This window comes from Muntiacus reevesi, chromosome 4, assembly GCF_963930625.1.
Source record: "Muntiacus reevesi chromosome 4, mMunRee1.1, whole genome shotgun sequence".
Lineage (NCBI taxonomy): Eukaryota > Metazoa > Chordata > Mammalia > Artiodactyla > Cervidae > Muntiacus > Muntiacus reevesi.
This window is the reverse complement of record NC_089252.1, coordinates 71,808,098-71,832,936: the sequence shown is the minus strand read 5'-3', so window position 1 is coordinate 71,832,936 and position 24,839 is coordinate 71,808,098. Positions and strand designations below refer to the sequence as shown.

The window sequence follows — 24,839 nt, the reverse complement described above, 5'->3', positions numbered from 1 at the left end:
CAGAGAGAGGAGAATCAAAAGGATTGTGTTATAAACTAAGAACTGGACAATCAAGACACATAAGCTTTCCCTCAGAAAGAGACCATGTAGAATTGGAACCAGGTCATATATTGGGGAGAGATATGGGCCTCTTAGGAGGGAGGTCAAGGAAGACTATTGTGGTGTAAGAATTCTGTGTGAATGTCACATGCACATCCCAGCAGAAGTACAATAATGACTGCCTGGCCCGATGCCCCTGCATTTCCCACCTCCCTTTGGTAAACACCTCGGATACCCTTGAGGCAGCTCTATCTCTGCTCTGGTACTCAGGTACCTATCCTAGAACAAGAGTCAGCAAAGCCTCAGGTGAGCTCAGATTATCTGTCAACTATGAACCCAGGTTCCGTGGACCCCAGCTCTGTGTCCTATTCTTCATGCCTGAGCTCTTACCCCAAGTTCATGCAGCAGACCCTTTACTCCACGCTTTACTCCAAGCATGACTGCAGAGAATCATAGCTTCACTGGGCAGCTTACAACCACCCAAGATAGGCCAATAAGAGGCTGAGTGATCAGTCTTTGCCACTGAAGACTTTGATTTGGAGAGTGTCCTGACTCTATTTCTGCCCCAGCAGGCGTTTGATGCAGGTCAGAAGACTTTCCTAACAGCAGACTACTTGAATGAACCTTTCCGAGTCCAAAGGGCAATGAGTGTTGTCAGTATCATGACCTCTGTCCTCGAGGGTAAGTATTGCTCATTGGAACTTCTTTTCAGTATGCTATGATAAGGCCCGTTATATACAAAAGATGGGATGCCCCAAGCTTGTGTCTAGGGGCACTCATCTCTGTGTCCTGGGATCATAAATACTACTCTTTTTATGCTCTTGTTCCATTACCATTTATCAGTCTTTTTTTTTTTAAACTTTTTTTCAAATTTATTTTTAATTGGAGGATAATTGCTTTACAATGTTGTGTTGGTTTCTGCCATACAACAACATGAATCACCCTATCAATGTGGTTTTTTTAAATGTGGCTAAATTTTCAAAAACAATAGAATCCTGTGAATGAAATCCTCTAGTTCCTTTCTTGTTCAAATTAACATCTACTTTATTTTGTTGTTGTTGTTCGGTTGCTAAGTTGTGTTTGACTCTTTGCGACCCCATGGAATGCAAGACGCCAGGTTCCTCTGTCCTCCACTATTCCCTGGAGTTTGCTCAAGTTCATGTCCATTGAGTTCATTATGCTATCTAACCATCTCATCCTCTGCCACCCCCTTCTTCTGCCTTCAATCTTTCCAAGCAACCTGATCTTTCCCAATGAGTCAGCTGTTTGCATCAGGTGGCCAAATTATTGGAGCTTCAGCTTCAGCATCAATTCTTCCAATGATTATTCAGGGTGGTTTCCTTTAGGATTGTCTGGTTTGATCTTGCTGTCCAAGGGACTCTGAAGAGTCTTCTCCAGCACTACACTTCGGAAGCATCAATTCTTTGGTGCTCAGTCTGCTTTATAGTCTAACTCTCACATCTGTACATGATTACTGGAGAAACCATAGCTTTTACTATATGGCCCTTTGTCAGTAAAGTGATGTCTCTGCTTTATTTTTTCATTTGTTTTTATTAGTTGGAGGCTAATTACTTTACAATATTGTAGTGGTTTTTGCCATACATTGACATGAATCAGCCATGGATTTACATGTATTCCCCATCCTGATCCCCCCTCCCACCTCCCTCCCCACCCCATCCCTCTGGGTCTTCCCAGTGCACCAGCCCTGAGCACTTGTCTCATGCATCTAACCTGGGTTGGTGATCTGTTTCACCCTTGATAATATACATGTTTCGATGCTGTTCTCTCAAAACATCCCACCCTCGCCTTCTCCCACAGAGTCCAAAAGTCTGTTCTGTACATCTGTGTCTCTTTTTCTATTTTGCATATAGGGTTATCATTACCATCTTTCTTAAATTCCATATATATGCATTAGTATACTGTATTGGTCTTTATCTTTCTGGCTTACTTCACTCTGTATAACGGGCTCCAGTTTCATCCATCTCATTAGAACTGATTCAAATGAATTCCTTTTAATGGCTGAGTAATATTCCATGGTGTATATGTACCACAGCTTCCTTATCCATTCATCTGCTGATGGGCATCTAGGTTGCTTCCATGTCCTGGCTATTATAAACAGTGCTGCGATGAACATTGGGGTGCATGTATCTCTTTCAGATCTGGTTTCCTCGGTGTATATGCCCAGAAGTGGGATTGCTGGGTCATATGGCAGTTCTATTTCCAGTTTTTTAAGAAATCTCTGCGCTGTTCTCCATAGCGGCTGTACTAGTTTGCATTCCCACCAACTGTGTAAGAGGGTTCCCTTTTCTCCACACCCTCTCCAGCATTTATTGCTTGTAGACTTTTGGATAGCAGCCATCCTAACTGGCGTGTAATGGTACCTCATTGTGGTTTTAATTTGCATTTCTCTGATAATGAGTGATGTTGAGCATCTTTTCATGTGTTTGTTAGCCATCTCTATTTCTTTTTTGGAGAAATATCTGTTTAGTTCTTTGGCCCATTTTTTGATTGGGTCATTTATTTTCCTAGAATTGAGCTGCAGGAGTTGCTTGTATATTTTGGGGATTAATCCTTTGTCTGTTGCTTCGTTGCTATTATTTTCTCCCATTCTGAGGGCTGTCTTTTCACCTTGCTTATATATATATATATATATATATATATATATATGTCTCTGCTTTTTAATCCGCTGTCTAGTTTTGTCGTAGCTTTTCTTCCACGGAGCAAGCATCTTTTAATTTCATGGTTGCAGTCACCATCTGCAATGATTTTGGAACCCAAGAAGATAAAGTCTGTCACTGTTTCCATTTTTTCCCCATCTATTTGTCCTGAAGTGATGGTACTGGATGCCATGATCTTAATTTTCTCAATGTTGAGTTTTAAGCCAGGTTTTTCACTTTCCTCTTTCACTTTCATCAAGAGACTCTTTGATTCCTCTTAACTTTCTGCCATTACAGTGGTATCATCTGCATATCTGAGGTTGTTGATATTTTTCCCAACAATCTTGATTCCAGTTTGTGATTCATCCAGCCCAGCATTTTGCATGATGTACTCTACATGTAAGTTAAATAAGCCTTGATGTACTCCTTTCCCAATTTGGAATCAGTCAGTTGTTCCAATCCTAGTTCTAGCTGTCACTTTTCTTGACCCACATACAGGTTTCCCAGGAGACAGATGGTCTGGTATTCCATCTCTTTAAGAATTTTCTACAATTTGTTGTTATCCATACAGTCAAAGACTTTAGCATCGTCAACGAAGCAGAAGTACATGCTCTTCTGGAATTCTCTTGCTTTCTCCATGATCCAGCAAATATTGCTGATTTGATCTCTGGTTTCTCTGCCTTTTCTAAACCCAACTTGCACATGTGGAAGTTCTTGGTTCATGTACTGCTAAAGTCTAATTTGAAGGATTCTGAGCATAACCTTGCTAGCATGTGAAGTGAGTGCAATTGTATGGTAGTTGGAACATTCTTTGGCATTGCCTTTCTTTGGAATTAGAATGAAAACTGACCTTTTCCTGTCCTGGGGCTACTGTTGAGTTTTCCAAAGTTGCTGCCATGTTGCAACACTTTAACAGCATCATCTTTTAGGATTTTAAATAGCTCAACTGGAATTCCATCACCTCCACTAGCTTTGTTTGTAGGAATGCTTCCTAAGGCCCACTTAACTTCACACTGCAGGATGTCCAGCTCTAGGTGAGTGACCACACCATCATGGTTATCCAGGTCTTAAGACCTTTTTGGTATAGTTCTTCTGTGTATTCTTGCCACCTCTTCTTAATCTCTTCTGCTTCTGTTAGGTCCTTACCATTTCTGTCTTTTATCATGCCCTTTCTTGCATGAAATGTTCCCTTGACAGCTCCAGTTTTCTTGACAAGATCTCTAGTCTTTCCCATTCTGTTGTTTTCCTCTATTTCTTTGCATTGCTCATTTAAGAAGGCCTTCATTTCTCTCCTTGCTATTCTCTGGAACTCTGCATTCAGTTGGGTATATCTTTGCATTTCTCCCTTGCCTTTCACTTCCCTTCTTCCCTCAGCTATTTGTAAAACCTCTTTAGACAATCACTTTACCATTTTGCCTTTCATTTTTGGGGGGATGGTTTTGGCCACTGCCTCTTGTACAATGTTACAAACCTCCATCCACAGTTATTCAGACACTCTGTCTACCAGATCTAATCCCTTGAATCTATTTGCCACCTTCACTGTATAATTATAAGGGACTGGGTTTAGGTCATACATGAATGGCCTGGTGGTTTTCCATATTTTCTTCAACCTAAGCCTGAATTTTTCAATAAGGAGCTCATGATTTGAGCCACAGTCAGCTCCAGGTCTCATATAGAGCTTCTCCATCTTCAGCTGCAAAGAATGCAATCAATCTGATTTTGGTATTGACCATCTGGTGATGTCCATGTGTAGAGTCATTTCTTGGGTTGTTGGAAAGGATGTTTGCTATGACTAGCATGTTCTCTTGACAAAATTCTGTTAGCCTTTGCCCTGCTTCATTTTGTACTTTAAGGCCAAACTTGCCTGTTTTTCTGGGCATCTCTTGACTTCCTGTTTTTGCATTTTAATCACCTATGTTGAAAAGGACATCTTTTTTTGGTGTTAGTTCTAGAAGGTGTTATAGGTCTTCATAAAACTGATCAACTTCAGCTTCTTTGGCATCAGTGTTTAGGGTATCAACTTGGATTATTATGATGTTGAATGTTTGCCTTAGAAACAGAATAAGATCATTCTGTCTTTTCTGGGGTGGCACCCAAGAACTGTGTTTTGGACTCTTTTGTTGACTGTGAGGGCTACTCCATTTCTTCTAAGGGATTCTTGCCCAAAGTAGTAGATAGAATGGTCATCTGAATTAAATTCTCCCATTCCCATCCATTTTAGTTCACTGATTGCTAAGATGACAATGCTCAATCTTGTCATTTCCTATTTGACCACGTCCAATTAACCTTGATTTATGGATCTAACATTCCAGATTCCTATGCAATATTGTTCTTTATCTGCTTCATATGTATTCACAAACTTAGATTTTAAAAAGTGATCCAGAACTTCCCTGGTGGTCCAGTGGTTGAGACTCCACACTGCCACTGCATAGGAAGGAGGGGTACAGGTCCAATTCCTGGTTGGGGAATTTCCACATACCATGCAGTGTGGGGGAAAAAAATGATCTAGCACACCCTGGAGAATTTCAAGCTACCACTGAGTTTGCAAGAAATTTAACAGTCTTTAGTTTTCAAACATGGAGAAGTTGTTCCAATATACTTCATGGCTGTAACTTTTACACCTTATAACTTAATTTCTGTCTCAGGCTCATGCTGAGTGTTAGAAGGCAATTTCAGTAAATTAATTGTTAAACTTTACTAAATCCTTATTAATTCAGGTTCCATCAGTTAGGTGGGAATCTACTCAGTCTCCCCACGGAGGGATCCAAGTTCTAACTACTGGTAGCAAACCAAGAGGTGGAGGAAGAGAGCGGCCACCTGGCCCTTGAGTTCCCAAAGAGCATGGCTATGCCCTTCTCACCCTGAGTATAAGACCTGTCTTCTTATCCAGCCTTTGTTTTGCCTCAGGGTGTGGAAAGCATGGACTTGGTCATATCCAGTTATTTATCCCCTCTGGACAATTTTTAAATGTCCTATGCTGGAGGAGGGAGAAGGGAACTTGGATGTTGGTGTGTCCCTGAGAAGGGGCTCTGGCTCTCCACTCAGTCCGGGGCTGGATTCTCACTTCAGGGAAGGGCACGGTGGGCAATAGACACCAAAAAAGAAAGAAAGAAAGAAATCTGAGGGACTTGAAAACAGAGCCGATCAGTGCCTTACTTGCTAGCCAGAGGTAGCAAGTCTCAGAGAGAGACTGGCATCCCTGGCACAGCATAACTGTAAGGTAGAATGGGCCAGTAACATATCTACATAGAGAGGGCCTGAGGCAGCCTCACAGGCTGCCCTGTGGCCCTGGCATGACAGGAGAGTATTTGGATGACCCCTTTGTTCCCACTTAAGGCTACAGAAGGAGATGAGTGAGAGTTAAACAGGGAACAGCCATCTCCATGGCTCTCCCACCAGCTACCAGATGGGAACATTGATGACTCATGTGAAATACACTTGGCAATGACTAAGGACCAGCTCAACCCTCCGCCAACCTTGAGATCCCCAGAACTCAGACACAACATCAGATAATGAGTAGTAACAGACTTTGATTTAACCCAAATGAAGTCCCCTAGCTGGAGACTTGACGCATAAATTGAATTCAGTTACAGGAGGATGTGACCTTAAGTCACATTTTTTGCATACCTGTGTTTTGAAAAATGTGTACTTATTCCAGTAACAACAGTGTGTATGCACTCTCATTTTTCCTCATGGATAACTATTTAATAATTACTTATCAGCAGAGAGTGAGAACTAGAGAGGAGGATGGAGAAGTTGGAGGAGAGGAAAGGTAGTGAGAAATGCAGGTCTGGAAGACTGAAGGACTGAAATGGAGAAACACGGCGGGATTTCTGGATGGTGACAAGCTGGGAGCAGTCAGCATAGTTTTGTTATTTTTTCCAACCCAGTTCAGTAGGTTGGGTGCAGGTACAGAGCTGTCTGCATGTCGGGTTTGTTCAGAGTGGGGTTTTGCCAGGAAAGTACAATGGAGGAGGAGCTGGCAAGGGAACATAGAGTTGCCAGGGCGTATAAGGAGGGGTAGACATGAAATCTCATCTGGGTAAGTTGAGAAGCAAAGACATGATCTCTATGAAGCAAAGCGGTTAAAAAGTGTACAGTCCATGGTTTGAAGGACCGAATGGGGACAGAGGTTGGGGTGCGCTTGCTAGACCACAGGAAACGGTAATCAGAGCGAGAGAGGGTGAGCACTGAAGTGGAAGCGGGAGGTGGTGGTTATTAGTAATTACAAGGTCTGGGGGCTGCCCATGGGGTGAGGTTCTGAGTCCGTGCCTGGCTGATCATTGTCACTGACCACACCTGTGATGCAGAACTTGAGGAGTCTAAACAGAGGTGCCCACCCTGCTTGACCAGCTTGGCTCAGAAGTATCTTATCTGGGATTGCTGCCCCACATGGGTGAAACTCAAGACGCTTCTCTTCGCAATTGTGATGGACCCCTTTGCAGAGCTCACCATCACCCTGTGCATCGTGGTGAACACCGTCTTCATGGCCATGGAGCACTATGGCATGAGCCCCGCCTTCGAAGCCATGCTCCAGATCGGCAACATTGTGAGTGAGTGCCCTGGCAGCTGCTGCCCACGCTGTCAGGGCCGGGGTGGCTCTGGGTGGGGTGGCGGCATCCCTCAGTCACTGGAGTGTTGATCTAGCTGGCTGAGAGCAAGGGAACAGTGTGGGAGATGCGTGGACACTGAGCCCAGAAAGTCAAGTCTGGAGGACCAGGTTACGCTGGTGGGAATTGCTTTCAGATAAACAAACCCAGGGAGGTAGACTGAGAGAGCCCTGACCTAGGGGCAGCAGGTCCCCCTTCCCCCTTTACAGAACTTAGGAAACCCCACCCCCACCCCGCTGAATTCTCAGGACTGTAGTTGCCTCTACCTTGAAATGACGATAAATGCCACTTTCCCATCTAGAGACAGCCTATGGACTTGCAGATTTCCTTCCAATTCTATGGCTTTTGTGACTGCAAAACACAGTGGCTATGGTTTTTCAGTTCTGTCTTTTAAGGGCCGAAAGGGAACGGGAGGAAGGGAAAGATAAAGAGAAGGAGGGAACATGGGACTGTGGTTGCTGTCATCACGTAAGCATCAGGGAGTCCCAACTTTTTAAAAAATCTGGTTTAGACAGGACTCTCCTTTAAATTTTTTCCTCCATAACTTTTTCGTATTGTTTTCTTTTAGCAAGATAAAATCCTACCAGATTTCCCTACATGCTGAGTAAAGTATCAGACTCAGAGAACTATCCTCAGCCTGTGTCCCCACAGTAACAATAGCCAACTTTATTTGACCACCTACTTCAGATCCCACATGGCCTCAGATGCTTCTCATGGGTTATCTCATTTTATTTTCACAAAAACCCAATATAGTAGGTGCTATTATTATGCCCTTTCACAGATGGAAAAACCAAGGTGCGGGAGGTTAAATAATTTGCCCAAGGTCCTAAAGGTGAACAAGTGTGGCATCAAGATTTGAACCCAGGCCAACTGGCTCTGAAGTTCACACTTCTCAACTCTTGAGTGCTAATCCCCTTTACAGGACTGCTAGTGTATGTCTGCATGTGTGAGGGAGCAATTGTGCATGTGAGTGTATGTGTGTGTATGTGAGTGTATGAGAATTGCACCAGAGCAAATGGCAGGGAGTGTGTGCATGTGTGTATGGGCACACACATGCACACAAGAAAAGCAGAAGCTGAGAGGTTGGGGTCCTGCCTCCATGTCCCCCCCAGTGTCCACTCCACTGGGTGGCTTACTAGGTCCACCAGGACCATACAGCTCTTCTAGCTCCTTGCAGGCTGCAGACAGGTAGATGGAGGTGTCCCAGAGGAAATGTGACTTCTCTAGAAATCTCTCCTGTCCCCAGAATTCACGGATGTGAAAAGGAGGCCAGTTGGTTCTGGGACGCTGTGGAGCCAGCGTGCCTTACGCTTCAGCAGCAAGTAGGCTGCTGCACTGTGCTGTGCTACGCTATACTTAGTCACTCCATCACGTCTGACCTTTTGCGGCCCCACAGACTGTAGCCCACCAGGCTAGAATACTGGAGTGAGTTGCCATGCCCTCCCCCAGGGGATGTTCCCAGCCCAGCAACAGGACTGGGGTCTCCTGTGTTGCAGGCAGATTCTTCCAGCTGAACTACCTGGGAAGCCCCAGCACGCAGGCTAAGAAGACATATTCTATCTAAAGTTGATCTGGAAAGGGGAAAGGGAAAGAGAAGGGAGAGCTTATTGCCAAAAGTCATCATAGACCCCAAGGGTCCTATGGAAGAGATCCCTGAGCCCACACCTGATTTTACAATTGGAGAAGTTAAGGCAAGAAAGACCAAAGACTTTTACTGCTGTGACAGAGTCCAGTGTCATTTTTTAAAAAGAAAGAAAGGAAGGCACTGTGTGGTGCTTATTCTAAGTCAGGTGTTTTATAAATGTTATCTCAGCATTGCAACAGTGCTACGAGGTTCTCACCACCTCACAGCCCAAAAGAGAGCATTAAGACTCAGAGAGGTTAAGTATCTTGCCAAGGTAACACAGATGGTGAAAGGAGCCAGAGGAGACCAAGGTCTCTCTAGGGCCCAGGACCTCACCCCCCAACACACCACACCACACCACACCACACTGACTTATCTACAAAAGACACTCAGGAGATGCTCTTTGCATCTCATAGGTGTAGTCTTATGGCATCAGGAAAGTCCCTTAAACTCTCAGTCATTTCCTTCTCTGTAAAAGGGATGTAACTGCTTCTGTTTGCCAGGCTGGCAAGAAGCTCTAATAAGAGCAAATGAAAGAAAACTCCTGGCCCTGGTCTTTGGTTTCTTCCTTACCTGTCTCCTCCTTTCCCTGCTGGTTGTTCCGTGACCTGCGCCTGGCCTTAACCTCTCTCAGCATCATAATTCTGTCCTGCCTAAGACCATTAAAGATACTTTAGAGCTGAAAGAATCTTAGAGACAATGTATCATTATTGTTCCTGCTAATAGCTATTATTGATTAATGAAGAACTATCTGCTGGGACCTTTGCTAAGAACTGCATATGCATTATCTCACTTAAGCCCATCACGTTGTTGTTGCTTAGTCGCTCAGTCGTCTCCGGCTCTTTGTGACCCCGTGGACTGTAGCCCGCCAGGCTCCTCTGTGCATGGGATTTCCCAGGCAAGAACACTGGAATGGTTTGCCGTTCCCTTCTCCAGGGGATCTTCCCAACCCAGGGATCGAACCCAGGTCTCCTGCATTGACAGGCGGATCCTTTACCAGGGAGCCACCAGCGAAGCCCAAAGCCCATCATATAGATGAGGAAAATGAAGTATAGAGGATGCACTCCTTGTCCAAGCTCATACAAGCTAGGAATGGCTGAGTTGGTATTTTTACCTGGGCCTGTGTTGCCCCACAATCCCTGCTTTTAAACAACTGAACCAGATTGACTTCTCATTTACATAATTATATAATAGTTATTGTCCTAATGATTATCCACTTACTCTGTGTCCAACACCATTCAAATGGAAACACTGAATCATGGAAACACTGATGCATATTACCTGAGCACTGGTCCATGGATTGCTCTATGCTGCCTCACTGAGTGTTCCCGTCCCTCGTCCTTTAGGAGTTCGCAGATGATACAGAAAGTGAATAAAAATGAAGTAAAGGGGTTTGCCACTCTTTAAACAACACATTTCTCTCCTGCCGTTTGTCATTGCCCACAACCTCACAGACCCCGCTGAGATGAATCCCTGTTTCTGTCTGCAGGTATTTACCGTGTTTTTCACTGCTGAAATGGTCTTCAAAATCATAGCCTTGGACCCCTACTATTACTTCCAGAAGAAGTGGAACATATTTGACTGCATCATCGTCACCGTGAGCCTGATAGAGCTGGGCGCGGCCCGGAAGGGGAGCCTGACAGTGCTGCGGACCTTCCGCCTGGTAATGTGCTCTCTTGGTGATTTGGGGAACCCCTGCCCTGACATCCAGGGAGGATCTCTGCTGGAAACAGACTCTGTCCTTTGGGGACTCCACCTGTCGACTTCCTCTTCTGTCCCTGTGGGAGGATGCACGGTGCGGCTCCTGGGAGACTTGGTGCTTTCCACTTATTCAGAGTGGGCCCCTTCTCTCTCCAGCGCCCCCTCATCTGCCCCAGGAGGGGAATGCCCATCACCCCATTGTTCTCTTACCAAATACAGTAGATGACAATCACAGCAGTTACTGTTTCCTGATCCCTGGCGATACATGAAGCACAAAGCTAAACCTTCGACACAACCCGCCTCGTTTTAGGCTTACATCACCGGGAGAGAGTTGCTTTTACTATCCCCACAGAGAGATGAGGAAAACTGAGACAGACTGGTTAAGTGCTGACCCAGTCTTCCTGCTGCTGAGTGAGCCTCGGATGTGCATTTCGAAGCCCGGCTGCCCAACTCGAGTCCCCCCTCCCCAACACGAGTCCCCCCTCCCCTCATCTCAAGGAAGTCATCTTCCCTGGGTCCCTGAATCACTGCCCCAACATCTCACCCACCTCAAAAACCACCTCCTACTAGTCTCTTGTCCAAGCTCTTCTCCCAGCTCAGTTCTGGGATGCCCTCTACCAAAGGGGTTCCCCTATTCTTAACAAAGCGATGTCCCCATGTCATCTGTGTCTGTAAGGCAAATCACCCACCTCGTTTTATTTCTTCAAGAATATTGTGGCCCCAGGAATTCCCTGATGGTCCAGTGATTAGGATTCCGTCCTTTCACTGCTGGGGGCCAGAGTTCAATTCCTGCTCCAGGAACTGAAGTCCCACAAGCTGCGCTAAGTGCCAAAAAAAGGATACTATGACCCCTGTACTTCATATTCATTTTGGAATCAACTTGCCAAGTTACATACCCACATACACATAAAATTGTTGGGGTTTTTTTCTATTGGGATTATAATAATACCTAGATCAGTTTGGGAAAAAAATATAACCTTTATGTTATGTAGTCTTCTGATCCATGAAAATGGCACACAATCCATTTATTTTAGCCTTTCAATAGTTTTATAATTTCTCTGTGAGGGACTCCCTGCATATTTTTTGTTAGATATATTCCTAGATATTCCCTACTTCATTATGCTATTTCAAGTGAAATCTCTCTTTAAATGTTCTTTTCCAGTTTTTTTTTGCTAACATTTTGCTATTTAATATTTTTGTATCAGATAACTCTCTTATTCATTCTCATGATTTATCTATGCAGTCTTTTAAATTTGTTAACACAATCATATCATATGCAAATGATGAGCTTTGTTTCTTTTCTAATCTTTATGCCATTTGGTTCTTTTTATTACATTACTCTGCTGGTCAGGACATCCAGTACACTGTTGAAAAGAAGTGTTAATAGCAGACATTCTTGCTGTTTTCCTGATCTCAAAGAAAATGCTTTCAGTATTTCAGCATGTCTGATATTTGTGGCAGATTTTTCTTTTTATCAGTTTAGGAGGCTCTCTTTTGTTAAGAATATTAATCATGACTGGATGTTTAATTTTATCAGACAGTTGTTCTGCATGATTAAGATAATCACATGATTTTCACTAATCGGTTAAAGTGGTGAATTATACTAATTGATTTTCTAATGTTAAATCAACCTTGCATTCCTGGGACAAACCCAACTTGATCCTGATATTTTTTTATATATACATTGGAAAATTCAGGTCACTAGTAATTTTTTTTTAATTTGCATCAATATTGATGAGTAATATTTGGCCTGTAATTTTCTTTACTTTCATTGTCCTTGCTAGATTTTAGTATCTAGGTATCAAGGTTATCCTTGTTGTTCAATCAGTTGTGTCCGACTCTGTGACCCCATGGATTGCAGCACGCCAGGCTTCTCTGTCCTTCATCATCTCCCGGAGCTTGCTCAAACTCGTGTCCATTGAGTCGGTGATGCCATCCAACCATCTCATCCTCTGTCATCCCCTTCTCCTGCCTTCAATCTTCCCAGCATCAGGGTCTTTTCTAATGAGTTGGCTCTTCACATCACGTGGCCAAAGTACTGGAGCTTCAAGGTTATCCTAATCTCCATAAAAATAAAGATTAGGATATCAAGGTTATCCTAATCTCCATAAAAAGGGGAGAGGAACATTCCTTTCTTTCTACACCCAATCTTTGGGTAAGATTGGAATTATTTGTTTCCTCTATGTATAGTAGAATTCAATAATAAAGCCATCTGGAGGTCGAGATTTTCCATTAGTGATTTAATTTTCTTAATGTCTGTGAAACTAGTCAGATTTTCTATTTCTCCAATTGGTTTTGGTAAGTTACGTTTTTTCTAAAAATTTTCCTTTCTTATCTGAATTTTCAAGTTTATTGACATAAAGTTGTATATGCTATGCTGATATCTTTTAATGTTCCATATCATGTGTATTTGCTATCTTTGTCTTTCTTTAAAAATAGTGATTTGTGCTTTCTCTTATCTTTTTTATTAGTCTTGCCAAAGATCATCAATTTTATTAGTCTTTTCAAAGAACCAACTTTCATCTTGTTGATCCTCTCTACTTCATTGATGTTTTCTATTTCAATTAATCCTGCATAATTGCATCCTCTGTTCTACATATTTTAGTTTTTCTAACTTCTTAAGACAGAATTTTCAACCTTTTTTCTTTTCCAATCTATTCATCGAAGACTTCAATTTCCTTTTAAGAACTGCTTTAATATTTAGAATTTTCCATATTTTTGGTTCTAAATATTGCCTAACTTCAAATTTGATTTTTTTCTGTGATTCAAAGGTTAATTAGAAGCATGGTTCTTAATTTTGAATGTATGTGGTGTTTCTTTATGCCGTGGAGTTTCAGCTTGATTGTGTTGTGCTCAGAGAACATACACTGTATGATTTCAATGCTTTGAAATTTATTAATAATCTCCTTTTGGCTCAGTGCAGTGAAAATATTCCTTATGTGCTTGAAAAGAGTGTCTTCTGCAGTTGTAGGGGGCAACATTCTGCATATATATCCACTGGGTAGAGAAAGTTCATTATATGGTCCAGATATTCTATATCCTGCTTATTTTTGTCTGCTTGTTGTAGCAATTACTGAGATGGTAGTGTATAAAAATATCTCCCACTGTGATTACAGCATGGTATGTTTCTCCTTATGGTTCTGCCTTAAGGCTATGTTCTTAAATGCATACATATTTTAAGTTATTATATCTTCCCAGTAGAGTAAAATGTTTATCCGAGAGAATGGACCTTCTTTATCCCTAGAAATGCTTTCTGTTTGATATTAATTAAGCAGCTCTGTTTTCTTTTAGTTTAGAATTTGCCTGATATATCTTTATCCATCATTTTACTTCCAGCTTTTGTGTATCTTTAAGGTTTTTATATGCCTGTTATAAATGGTAGACAGATTTTAGATTCTTATTCAGTTCTGACAATCTACTTTTTGTCTTCTAACCAAAGCATTTAGCCCACTTATTTTATGGTGAATACTGATATATTTGGATATGTGTCTATCATTATATTCTGGGTTTTCTATTTGCTTCCTCTGTTCTAGCATTTTTGTTCTGTCCCTCTTTTTGATTTATTTTGAACTGTTTGTTTTTCCTTGTTCCATTTTTCTCTTTTATTGGTTTGGAAATACTCTGTTTCTACCCTTTGAGTGGTTACCTTAGAAATGAGAGCAGGTATTGTTAACTTAATCAAAGTCAAAGTTAGCTAGAATCTTTACTTTCCAGGACAACTTTTATTCTAGTTCCCCCTTCCCAGCTTCCTATTTTATTAAGTATTTTAATTTTATCTTGCTATTTAAAAGCTGTATGACTTAATCAATTATAAATTATTCAAGACTTGTGCAAGCAATACCCAAAATTCAATAGCTTAGCCCAGTAAAAGTATATCCCTCACTCGAGTCGGAGTCTTATGCAAGTCAGTCAGCTCTAGGTGGGACTCCTTTTAGAAGGGACTGTGCCATGTACGAAGAAGGCCTGTACAACCTCCAAAACTTGCCTCCACCTTGTGGAAATATGACCAACTTACACAGTCAACGGCTTTATCAGTCAGGGCTCGTGATTTCTTTTGTAATACAGTTTCTTCAAAGCTTAGGTGAATTCAGACGTCTCTGTGTATCATACAGTCAGTGCTTTCTTTGGCCAAGTTCTCGGTTCTGTTCTGTTTCTCTGCTTCCTGTCCCCACACCTCTCTCCCTCAAAGGGTGGCTATGCCGTTAATATGACGTTTGCTAAGATGTGCTTCGTTTCATTGAAGCCTTTAACTGGCCTTGAACACAGGAAGACTTAATCTCATGGCTTACTCTTTGAGGGCTAAAGCAGTGTATTTCCCTAAAGCCACACAGCCAAGTGACTCAGTTATACATTAAACTTTTGGATTCTATCTCCTTTTGTTTATGATCAGTGAGCCAAATATTCCCAGAGCACATTTATTTCTTATAAAGTCTTTTTAATTAATTAGTTAGTTTAGGCTGTGTTCATCTTGGTTATGGCATGTGGGATCTTCCTTGTGTTGTGTAGAATCTTTTGTCATAGCGCACAGACTTATACACAGACTCTCTAGCTGTGGCACAGAGTGCACAGGCTTCAGTAGTCATGGCCTGTGGGCTTGGTTGCTCCATAGCAGGTGGGACTTTTTAAAAAAAATTATTTTTAATTGGAAGATAATTGCTTTCCCATGTTGTGTTGATTTCTGACATACAACATGAATCAATCACAGGTGCATATATGTCCACTCAGTCTTGAACCTCCCTCCCCTCCCGCCCCATACTAACCTTCTAGATTGTCACAGAGCACTGGGTTGAACTCCCTGCATCATGCAGCAAATTTCCACTGGCTATCTGTTTTACACATGGTAATGTGTGTGTTTCAATGCTACTGTCTCAATGTGTCCCACCCCCACCTTGGCCCGCTATGTCCACAAGTCTCTTCTCTATGTCTGGCATGTGGGATCCTAACTGCCCAACCAGGGATCGAACCTGTGTCCCCCACATTGCAAGGCAGATTCTTAACCACTGGATCACCAGGGAAGTCTGCCTTACAATGTCTTAACAGTTGGTTACAAGACAGTTGGTTAAAACGTAACCCATTACAACTGACACATGATACTAAGTTTCTGTTCTACAGACTCATCCCCTAGGGCTGCTAGCTCATGATCCACCCCAGAATTATTACAGGCAATCATTTTGCCCATGCAACACAAATCAATACTTTCCAAGCCTTCTGTCAGTTTCCTTGCTATCCATCACACGATCACTAAGCCCGTGCCACATATCTGATGTTGTTGAAATGGTTCTCTTCAACATACAAATTTCTACATTAGTCAAGAGAAGTATAACTAGTTGTGGTGACAGTCTCTAAATCTGTGAGTCAGCATAATAGAGGTTTGTGTTTATAGCATATTCCATACTGATTGGGAAACTCTCCTTGTGTGTCTGCTCCAAGTAGTGACGCAAGGATCCAGGACAGTGTGGTGTCTCCCATCTTCAATGGGTGGCCTCCACGGGGACCATGGGAGGAGAAGAGAAAGTGCATGGTGTTTTATGGCTCTGCCTGAAATTGGTACATATTACTTCTGTTTCCATCTCCATTCTATCAGCTGGAACTCAATAATATGATCTCAACTATTTGCAAGTAAAGCTGGAAAACAGTATTCTTTTGTGGCTGAGAGGAGTAAAAGTGAATAGTGCCCATAGAGCCAGTCTCTGCCCTACCCCATGAGACTTTACTGTTGTGTCCATTCAACATTTGTTTAAGAGTCATTCTCATACTTAGGACTTCCTTGCTCTTTTTCCATTCTTTCATATAATACGTTCCTTCTGGGATCACTTTCTTTCTGCCTGACGTACATCATTTAGAATTTCTTTCAGTGAGTGCCTTCTGGCAGTACCTCTCTCAGTTTTATCTAAAATTTGCCATTCAATTTGCCATTCTCTTGAGAAATATTTATTATGGGACCTTTCCTTAATGGTGGGAGAATTCCTGTTATACTGTCTACCTTAGGCAGTACTGGTTTGTGTTTCCTGCTTGCTATGCCTCATGAGACTATTAAAACTTATGCTCAGATTCACTCAGTTTTACAAATGCCTTTGGGTAAAATCTGACTTCAGAAATCTAGTTATATCTCTGAACTCACATAATTATGTAATTTTTGGTCAAAGAATTACTTTATTGACAGATCATCAATGCATTTAAGATTTTATTATCTAGCATTTTTAGTAACTTTTTGATGGAAAAGGGGACCCAATATAGTCTTCCATATTACTCTATCTTCTGATATTCTTCACAAATTCAAGGCCATTTCCTCACCAAATGGTGACTTTTTTAGTGGAGGACAAATATTAGACTTACTTTGCATTCTGTTCCAAAGGGAAAGCATCCTCATTAATGGAAGTCCCCGATTAAATCTAAAGAAAAAATGAAAAAGTCTCTCAGTCGTGTTCGACTCTCTGCAACCCCATGGACTGGAGTGGGCAGCCTTTTCCTTCTCCAGGGGATCTTCCCAACCCAGGGATCGAACCCAGATCTCCCACACTGCAGGTGGATCTGAGCCACCTACCCGCTTGAGCCACTGCTCTAAGGTGAACACAGACTGCCCCCCCCCCCCCATCACATAGAAAAATAGATATAGAGCTCCCTGTATAAGAGGATTAAGCCCACTCCCTCGGGGCTGATTGCGGTGTTGGGTGATAAAACTGCTGCTACTCTGTCCAGCGCAGCCTCCCAGCACCTTAACCAGAACCTGGCTCTTAGTGTTGTGTGTTAGTCGCTCAGTCATGGCCGACTCTTTGCGACTCCGTGGACTGTATCCCGCCAGGCTCCTCTGTCGGTAGAATTCTCCAGGCAAGAATACTGGAGTGGGTTGCCATTTCCTTCTCCAGGGGATCTGCCCGACTCAGGGATTGAACCCGGGTCTCCTGCATAGCAGGTGGAAGCTTTACTGTCTGAGCTACTAAGGAAGCTACTAGGCTCTTAGTAAGTGCTCCATAAATACCCTATGAAAGCTGAGCTCACATATTTCTTTCTAACAAATTAGAGAACCACACAAATATATTTTTTAAATGTTTAAACATCTTTATGCATGGCACTTTGCTCTCTTGTGGAACTTAGCACATTTGGGTTTACAGTGAAGACTTTCTGGGTCTTTGCCTTTATCGTTACAACTAAATCATCGTTTCCATGAGGATAAGAGCCTGCATGCCACTTTCCATATACCTCACAGGAGTATAGTGCCTAGTGTGCATGTGGCTGGTGTTCAGCAAAGTACATAGATTGGTTGGTCCAGTAAATAAACCTCTGAAATCACAGATATTTGCCATTTCAGAGCTAGTGGGGATTAAAGGTGTTGTCCACAGCCTCAGGACAAGAAATGCCCTAAGACAACGATTAGCCAATACCTATCAAATGCAGTGGATTGTGCCCTCCCTGCAGGAGGCTAGCCTCTGTTCAGGTCAAAGTTGAGCTCTTCTCTCTCCTTTATGAGCTCCATCATACCCCACTCCACCCCATAGAGTAGATCCACATTCAGGAGGCTTGTGGCTACAGAGCAGAGTACATGTCACAAGACCACGACCCCAGTGTGAGACCCCTGACTTGGCCACAGTCAGTGGAGCACACTAGTACTTACACGGTTGGTCATATTTTTGAGTAACATAGGTAGAAAGGTCTCTGAAAGCAGTTTCTGGGATCAACCCATGCTAATGAAGTGAGTTGCCATGTGCTTTTCCCAGATCTTTGGTTTCTGACCAAGACTTGAGATGAAAGGTGATGATGGTCAGCTTCTAGGACCTGACACAATCTCTGTTTCTCTTCAGCTGCGGGTCTTCAAGCTGGCCAAGTCCTGGCCAACCTTAAACACGCTCATCAAAATCATCGGCAACTCAGTCGGGGCCCTGGGGAACCTGACCATCATCCTGGCCATCATTGTCTTCGTCTTTGCTCTGGTTGGCAAGCAGCTCCTGGGGGAAAACTACTGCCAAAAGCGGAAAAAAATTTCGGCGCCCAATGAAGATTGGCCACGCTGGCACATGTACGACTTCTTCCACTCCTTCCTCATTGTCTTCCGGATCCTCTGTGGAGAGTGGATTGAGAACATGTGGGCCTGCATGGAAGTTGGCCAGAAGTCTATCTGCCTCATCCTTTTCTTGACAGTGATGGTGCTGGGCAACCTGGTGGTGAGTGCATGGGCAATGCAGGAGACTTCAGGGTTACCCTAGAAAGCTTTGACATTGCACATGTGCTGCCACATTGCACCTGCCTGACAGAAAAGCCTTCAAACTTTTCAAAGATGTGTGGCGTACATCATGAGAACTGTCCATTGGGAGGCAGCAGGAATAAGCTTATGTGACAGAGCAGGAAAGACCTGGTTTAGAAGCCCAGCTCCACCTCTCATAAAGTTGGGTGATTCCGTGCAAGAGACAATCTCCTGAGTTTTAATTCCCTTAAAATAAAAAAAATAGTGCTTACTCATGGGCTTACTGGGAGAATTAAATTACAGGAACGATATATGCAAATTGCCTAGTGCAGCGTCTGAGCTATGGCAGAAAGTCAATAAATGTTAGCTATTAGTTGTTGAAGGAATATTTCCCTTTCCCACTGTAGGGGGTATCAGGAGATTTTGGGAGGGGGCGGAGGGAGGGTAGGGAATAAGAACTGACTGATATCTTGGAGCTATATGGGTTCTAGCTAAGAGCAAGAGGGCAAGTACAATGGGACTAGAGGAAGGAGGTAGGTCATAGACAACATGCAACATCATGATGACAATAACAACCCACTCCCAGGTTTGGGGGAAGTCCCTCTGGAGGCCTTTATCCCACTTGGGCCCACCACCCCTTCTCTCTCCCAGCCTGGCTCCTCCCCCTCAGCTTGTGTCCACCCTCTCAAGTTCTGGGTGCTCTTGCTCTCCTAGCTGTGGCCTGGTAGGGGGAAGGTGTGACTTCTGGGAACCTTTTTCTCTCTTTTTTTTAAATTAAAGTATAGCTCATTTACAACATTGTATTAGTTTTAGATGTAGAGCTTAGCAATTTGTTTTTTTCCCATTATGGGTGATTACAGGATATTGAGTATGATTCCCTGTGCCATACTGTAAATTCCCACTGCTTTTCTATCTCATGTATAGTAGTTTGTATCTGTTAATCCCTTACTCCTAATTTATCGTTCCTCCTCCCACCTTTCCCCTTTGGTAACCATAGTTTATTTCCTATGTCTGTGAGTCTGTTTCTATTTTATATATTCGTATTTATTATTTTTTAGATTCCACGTATAAGTGATATCATATAGTAAGTTTTTTTGCTTGACTTATTTCACTAAGTATTATATCCTTTAGGTCCATCCATGTTGCTGAAAATGGCAAAATATATTCTTTTATGGTTGGGTAATATTCCATTGTGTATATGTGTGTGTGTGTATACGCACTGCGTCTTGAGTCAATCATCTGCTGATAGATATTTCGGTCACTTCCATGTCTTACAAGAGCCCCTTTCTTATTGCCCTGGAAGTCAACCAACCTGAATTCTTTTCCCATAAGAATTTTACAGATAAAGAAAAACTAAACCATAAGAGGGGATGAAAAGACAAATCTGGGCTCTTCAAAGTCTTTCCTACCAGGGTTCCTGAGCCAGAGCAGCCTTCCAGCCACTCTCTGAATAGGGGGCTGGACAGAACACCTTTCCTCCAGGCTGAGCTCCTTGCAGGGTCACAGGGGCCCCTGTCCCTGAAGCAGGAAGTTTGCCTCTCTGAGCATTTTCATATCCTCATGTCATTTCCTCTTCACAACCACTCTGAAATGCAGGGAATCCCCACTCCCTGCTGGTAGGGGAAGGACATGAAGTTGGAAGCAGAGAGGAGATGTACCTAGGATTCCAGAGTGAGCAGTTGAACCAGGGCATGGCTGATAAGGGTGGCCCTGGGGCATGCCCAGGCCTGCTCCCTTTGTTGTTGCTTAATGTCCCTTTGCTCAGCAGAAGTGACCCTGCTCTATGGCGGAGAATGCTTCTAGGCCCTGTCCACATGAAGCGGGTCTCCTAAGGGCATCCTCAAGGCTCCTCTCAGTCGCTGTCAGAATGTCCAATCCCCCAAGAAGAAAAGCATCTTGAGTGGGCAGATGAGGCCCAGGTGTGGCTGTCCTGCCATCCAGCTGCCAACCTGGTGGGGCCATGGAAGGGCGCAGCTCACCGACTGAGTGATCTACCCTTCTATACCTTCTCTCCAGGTGCTCAACCTGTTCATCGCCCTGCTGCTGAACTCCTTCAGTGCCGACAACCTCACACCACCTGAGGACGACGGTGAGGTGAACAACCTGCAGGTGGCCTTAGCGAGGATCCAAGTGTTTGGCCAGCACACCAAGAGGGCTCTTTGCAGTTTCCTCAGTCGGCCCTGCTTGCTCCCCTGGTCCAAGGCAGAGCCCCAGTTGGTGGTGAAACTCCCACTTTCCACCTCCATAGCCAAGAACCACATTGCTGCTGACACAGCCCTGGGGAGCCCCGGACGGCTCCCAGCTCTCAGAAGCCCCAGGGATGACCACAGTGACTTCATCACTGATCCTAACATATGGGTCTCTGTGCCTATTGCTGAGGGTGAATCCGACCTGGATGACTTGGAGGAGAATGGTGAGGAGGATGCTCAGAGCACCGGGCAGGAAGTGATTCCCCAAAGGCAGGTGAGAGTTCTCCCATGAGATAACCACAGGAAGCAGGGAGGGGCCTCAGGCAGGGCTGGAGTGACCAGGAGCAGTAGGGAAATTTTAATAAGAGGTTTTCCAACCTCAGGGCTGGTGCAGCCTTGAAGAGCCCCAGGCAAGCCAGGTATAAGAGCCCTAGACTTTAGGAAGCACAGGCCATGCCAAGCTCTCTGGAGAAGGTTGCATTTAAGCAGGGCATTCGGGGAGCAGGGGCAGTGTCTGATCCCCCGACCACCTGGAGATGCTTGAAAGTGTCTTTCCTACAGCTGCCCCATTCATTCCACCCAACCAGGGCTCTGTGCAGGAGATGCTAAGATTCCTCTAAGAACAGGATGTTGTCCAAAAGCAAGGCTCCTCTCATCTTCACCAGCAGCCTAAAGCGTCCTGATCACTATGTGACTCATTCATCCAACTTTTCCCGACAAGGGATGTCACAGGGAAATGACACTTGTTCCTTTGGCACCACGGAATTTAAAGCACATTTTTGGGTAACATATATTTTTAAATGCTTTGCACAGCTCCTTTCTACCTTAAGGTATAAATCAACCCTTGTTAACCTCTTCTCAACAACTCAGCACATGCACCTCTCCACAATGTGGAAAGGCAGGGGTGCCTGTGGGGCCTGGGGACAGAGAGTGATGCTGGCCAGGCCACTAAGTGGCCTCAGACAGCTGTGCTTTGAGGCTACAGCTCTTCCCTAGCCTCCTTCCCTTGCAGCTGTCACTGCTCTTGTGTTCCAGCAGCTGCTGTTATCAGCTGCCATATTTTACATGCCTTTGTCTGGGTGACAGCCGAAGGCAGGGCATCAACATCCCCAGAGTAAAGGACATGAACTCTGTCACAGCCATCTCCACTCAGAGTCATTTTCAATTACTTTGGGGGTCCTTGGGGTCTCCAAAAGGCCAGGTTCATGACCACTCTGACCCCTGCACAAGTGATAATGGTCATGGCTAACATCTGTGGAGCCAAGCACTGCTTGCTAAGTGCTCTGCAAATATGAACGTATTTAGTCATCAAAATAACCAAATAAAGTAGACCTTGCCTTCTCAAGTTTGCAGATGGGGAAAATGAAAATAGAGAGGTTAAATAACTTGCCTAATGTCACATAGCTTGTAAGTAATGATGCCAGGAGTCACACACAGCTCCATCTGGCTATATGTATATACATTAATGGCACATGTCAAGTCCTTGGCTCTGGCAGACAATGCTATGCAATCTCTCTTCAGAATTAGAAGTGATGAACTGAGGGTGAGCCCAGGTACTCAAGAGAGGACTTTCTCTCACTATCAGGAGCAGCTGCAGCAAGTTGGGAAGTATGAGGATCACCTGCCATGCAGGAGTCCAGGGTCTGGAATATCCTCTGAGGACCTGACTCCATACCTAGGTGAGAAGTGGAAAGACGAGGCTCCTGCTCAGAGCCCTGCAAAGGTAGGTATGTGAGCTTCCTGGAGAGGTTGAAAAGCCTGCCAGACACTGACCAGTGGGATGGTGTGGCCCGGAGAATGGGCCTGGGCATGAGGTATTCCAGACTACACTCAACCGAACCTCATGTCTCATCTTGGGAATTTTCAAATTGCTTCCTAACCTCTGGGCTAATCAGTATGATTTTATCGGTAAGAAAGAGGTTCCATAGACTGGGGCGGGGGGGGTGGGGTGGCCAGGACCCATTCCTCAACCTCTCTGAGCCCCTGTGCCTCCATCTGGAAGCCGAGTGGTTATGGCTACTTGGTAGGACTCTTTTGAAGCTTCCATGAGATGCTGCTTGTCAAATGTTTAGCTTCTGCCAGAAATGGAATAAGTGCCCAGAAAATGACAGCCAAGAAAAAAGGAAACAAAAAGACAATGCACAGAGAAAGTTAAGTTATCTTTCAGAGCCAGCAGATAAAAGTCGGAGTTGCTGTGGGTGAAGAAGTCTTCCCCATGACCACCCCCGCTTTCTTTTGTCCATACCATCTTCTCTGGTCAAAACCAGACTGGTGCTGGGGAGAGGCTGTCTGTACTGAGTGGTGTCCTGACAGTCTCACAGAGACGGAACAGGAAGAAGATCTTATAAGCGGTAAAAATAAACTTAGTGGTTTCATTACAAATCTTTAAAGAAAACAAGTTACATTGAAAGAGGAATCTCTAAAGATTTAGCATCTGTAATAGCTCCATATTACATTCAGGAATTTCACTTGACACCTAACCACTGAGTTCCAATGATGACAGGCACCAGGGAGGCAAAGATAAGGAAGACATAATTCATCCTGAAGCTATCAAGCCCATCAGCTTGAGGAGTGCCGGCCACTGGCCGTGTGCCTCAGGGCAAGGCTGACCCAGAAGGGTGAGAGAAGAGGGTGGGCTGAGATGGGATTTGAGGGGCCTGGATGACACCGGCCTCTTGGTTCCAGCTGGGTGAGGGGTACTCTCTTCATGTGGACGGCATATTTCTGCTGAGCATTGGAAGGACTCCCCTGGCTCGCCTTCTCAGCTGGATGTTTTCAGTGCATTCCTGCTGGGGATTGTTTTTTGTTTTTGTTTTGCCCATGACCCCGGCCAGGCAGGGAGGGGCCTGACAATGACAGATGGGACCCACCCACCCCCATTTGGGTCCATTAGCCGAGCGATCAGGTTTACTAATATGAGAGCAGCTTCAGCTCCTAATTGAATTCATCTGGAGACATTACAGGGATGAAGCTGCCAGGAGGGCAGCAGGGCCCCTGCAGCATTGCTCCGTGATTAAATATTCAAGCCCAGTGAACGCTGAGAGTCTTGATGGGTGTAATTACGGTGTCTCGGGCCATCGCCAGCCCTCCATCAGGGGCCTGGAGGTTTAAAGCTTGCACGGCTGAACCTCTGGGGCTCCGCAGAGAGCACCGCTGTTCTGGGGTTCAGCTGGCAAGGCACCAGAACAGAAGGGGCGCCGTGGTAGGTCCAGCCCCGAGGGCCTCTCTCTGTATCTCGGGGCATCTTGGAACCCCAGGCCCATTGGGCTGATGGTGACTGTGTGCAGATTCACGAGGCCCTGCAGAGAGCTGGGTTCACTGCTGGGGTTTCTGCCCTGCAGGGAGCAGACGACACGAGCTCCTCGGAAGGCAGCACTGTGGACTTCCTGGACCCCGAGGAGATCCTGAGGAAGATCCCTGAGCTGGCAGACGACCTCAATGAGCCAGACGACTGCTTCACAGAAGGTAGAGTGGCAGCCGCAGGCCTCTTCCCCTTGACATTCATTAGGGCCGGAATCCAGCTCATGTGGACACTTCTGTGTTCAGGGCTCTGGCCTGGTGTCCACGGGAGACAGACAGGCAGGATCCTTTGCTCCTTACTCTCAGGCTTGAGGGCCCAGCGTCAAACACGAATGCCAGACTCCCAGAAGTTGAGCAGTGGAATCTGTATCTCCCGCCACATTAGACACAGCAAACAGTTGCTCTGCCTTCCTCATCACCTTTGAAAACACCTCACTGAGTTATAAACCTGCCCTCTTGAGGGTGAAAGGGAAAGGTAGCCACTGCCATAAACTCTTGCTTGGGGACGTGAAGGACCCAGAGGAGGGCAGGATCATCTGT

General features: G+C 44.5%; 1 protein-coding gene across 6 annotated transcripts in view; it reads left to right on the top strand.

The window, feature by feature from the left end:
* SCN10A (sodium voltage-gated channel alpha subunit 10) overlaps positions 1 to 24,839 on the top strand; it is an 87,654-nt gene that overhangs the window by 39,989 nt on the left and 22,826 nt on the right. For 5 of the 6 annotated variants that reach the window (XM_065933015.1, XM_065933013.1, XM_065933016.1 and 2 more), the window contains 7 exons: positions 609 to 720; positions 7,007 to 7,245; positions 10,420 to 10,593; positions 18,431 to 18,790; positions 20,827 to 21,273; positions 22,585 to 22,722; positions 24,341 to 24,464. In XM_065933015.1, the coding sequence (XP_065789087.1) occupies positions 609 to 720; positions 7,007 to 7,245; positions 10,420 to 10,593; positions 18,431 to 18,790; positions 20,827 to 21,273; positions 22,585 to 22,722; positions 24,341 to 24,464 (1,594 nt within the window). The remainder of the gene's footprint in view (positions 1 to 608; positions 721 to 7,006; positions 7,246 to 10,419; positions 10,594 to 18,430; positions 18,791 to 20,826; positions 21,274 to 22,584; positions 22,723 to 24,340; positions 24,465 to 24,839) is intronic. The other variant, XM_065933014.1, reaches the window with a different exon arrangement.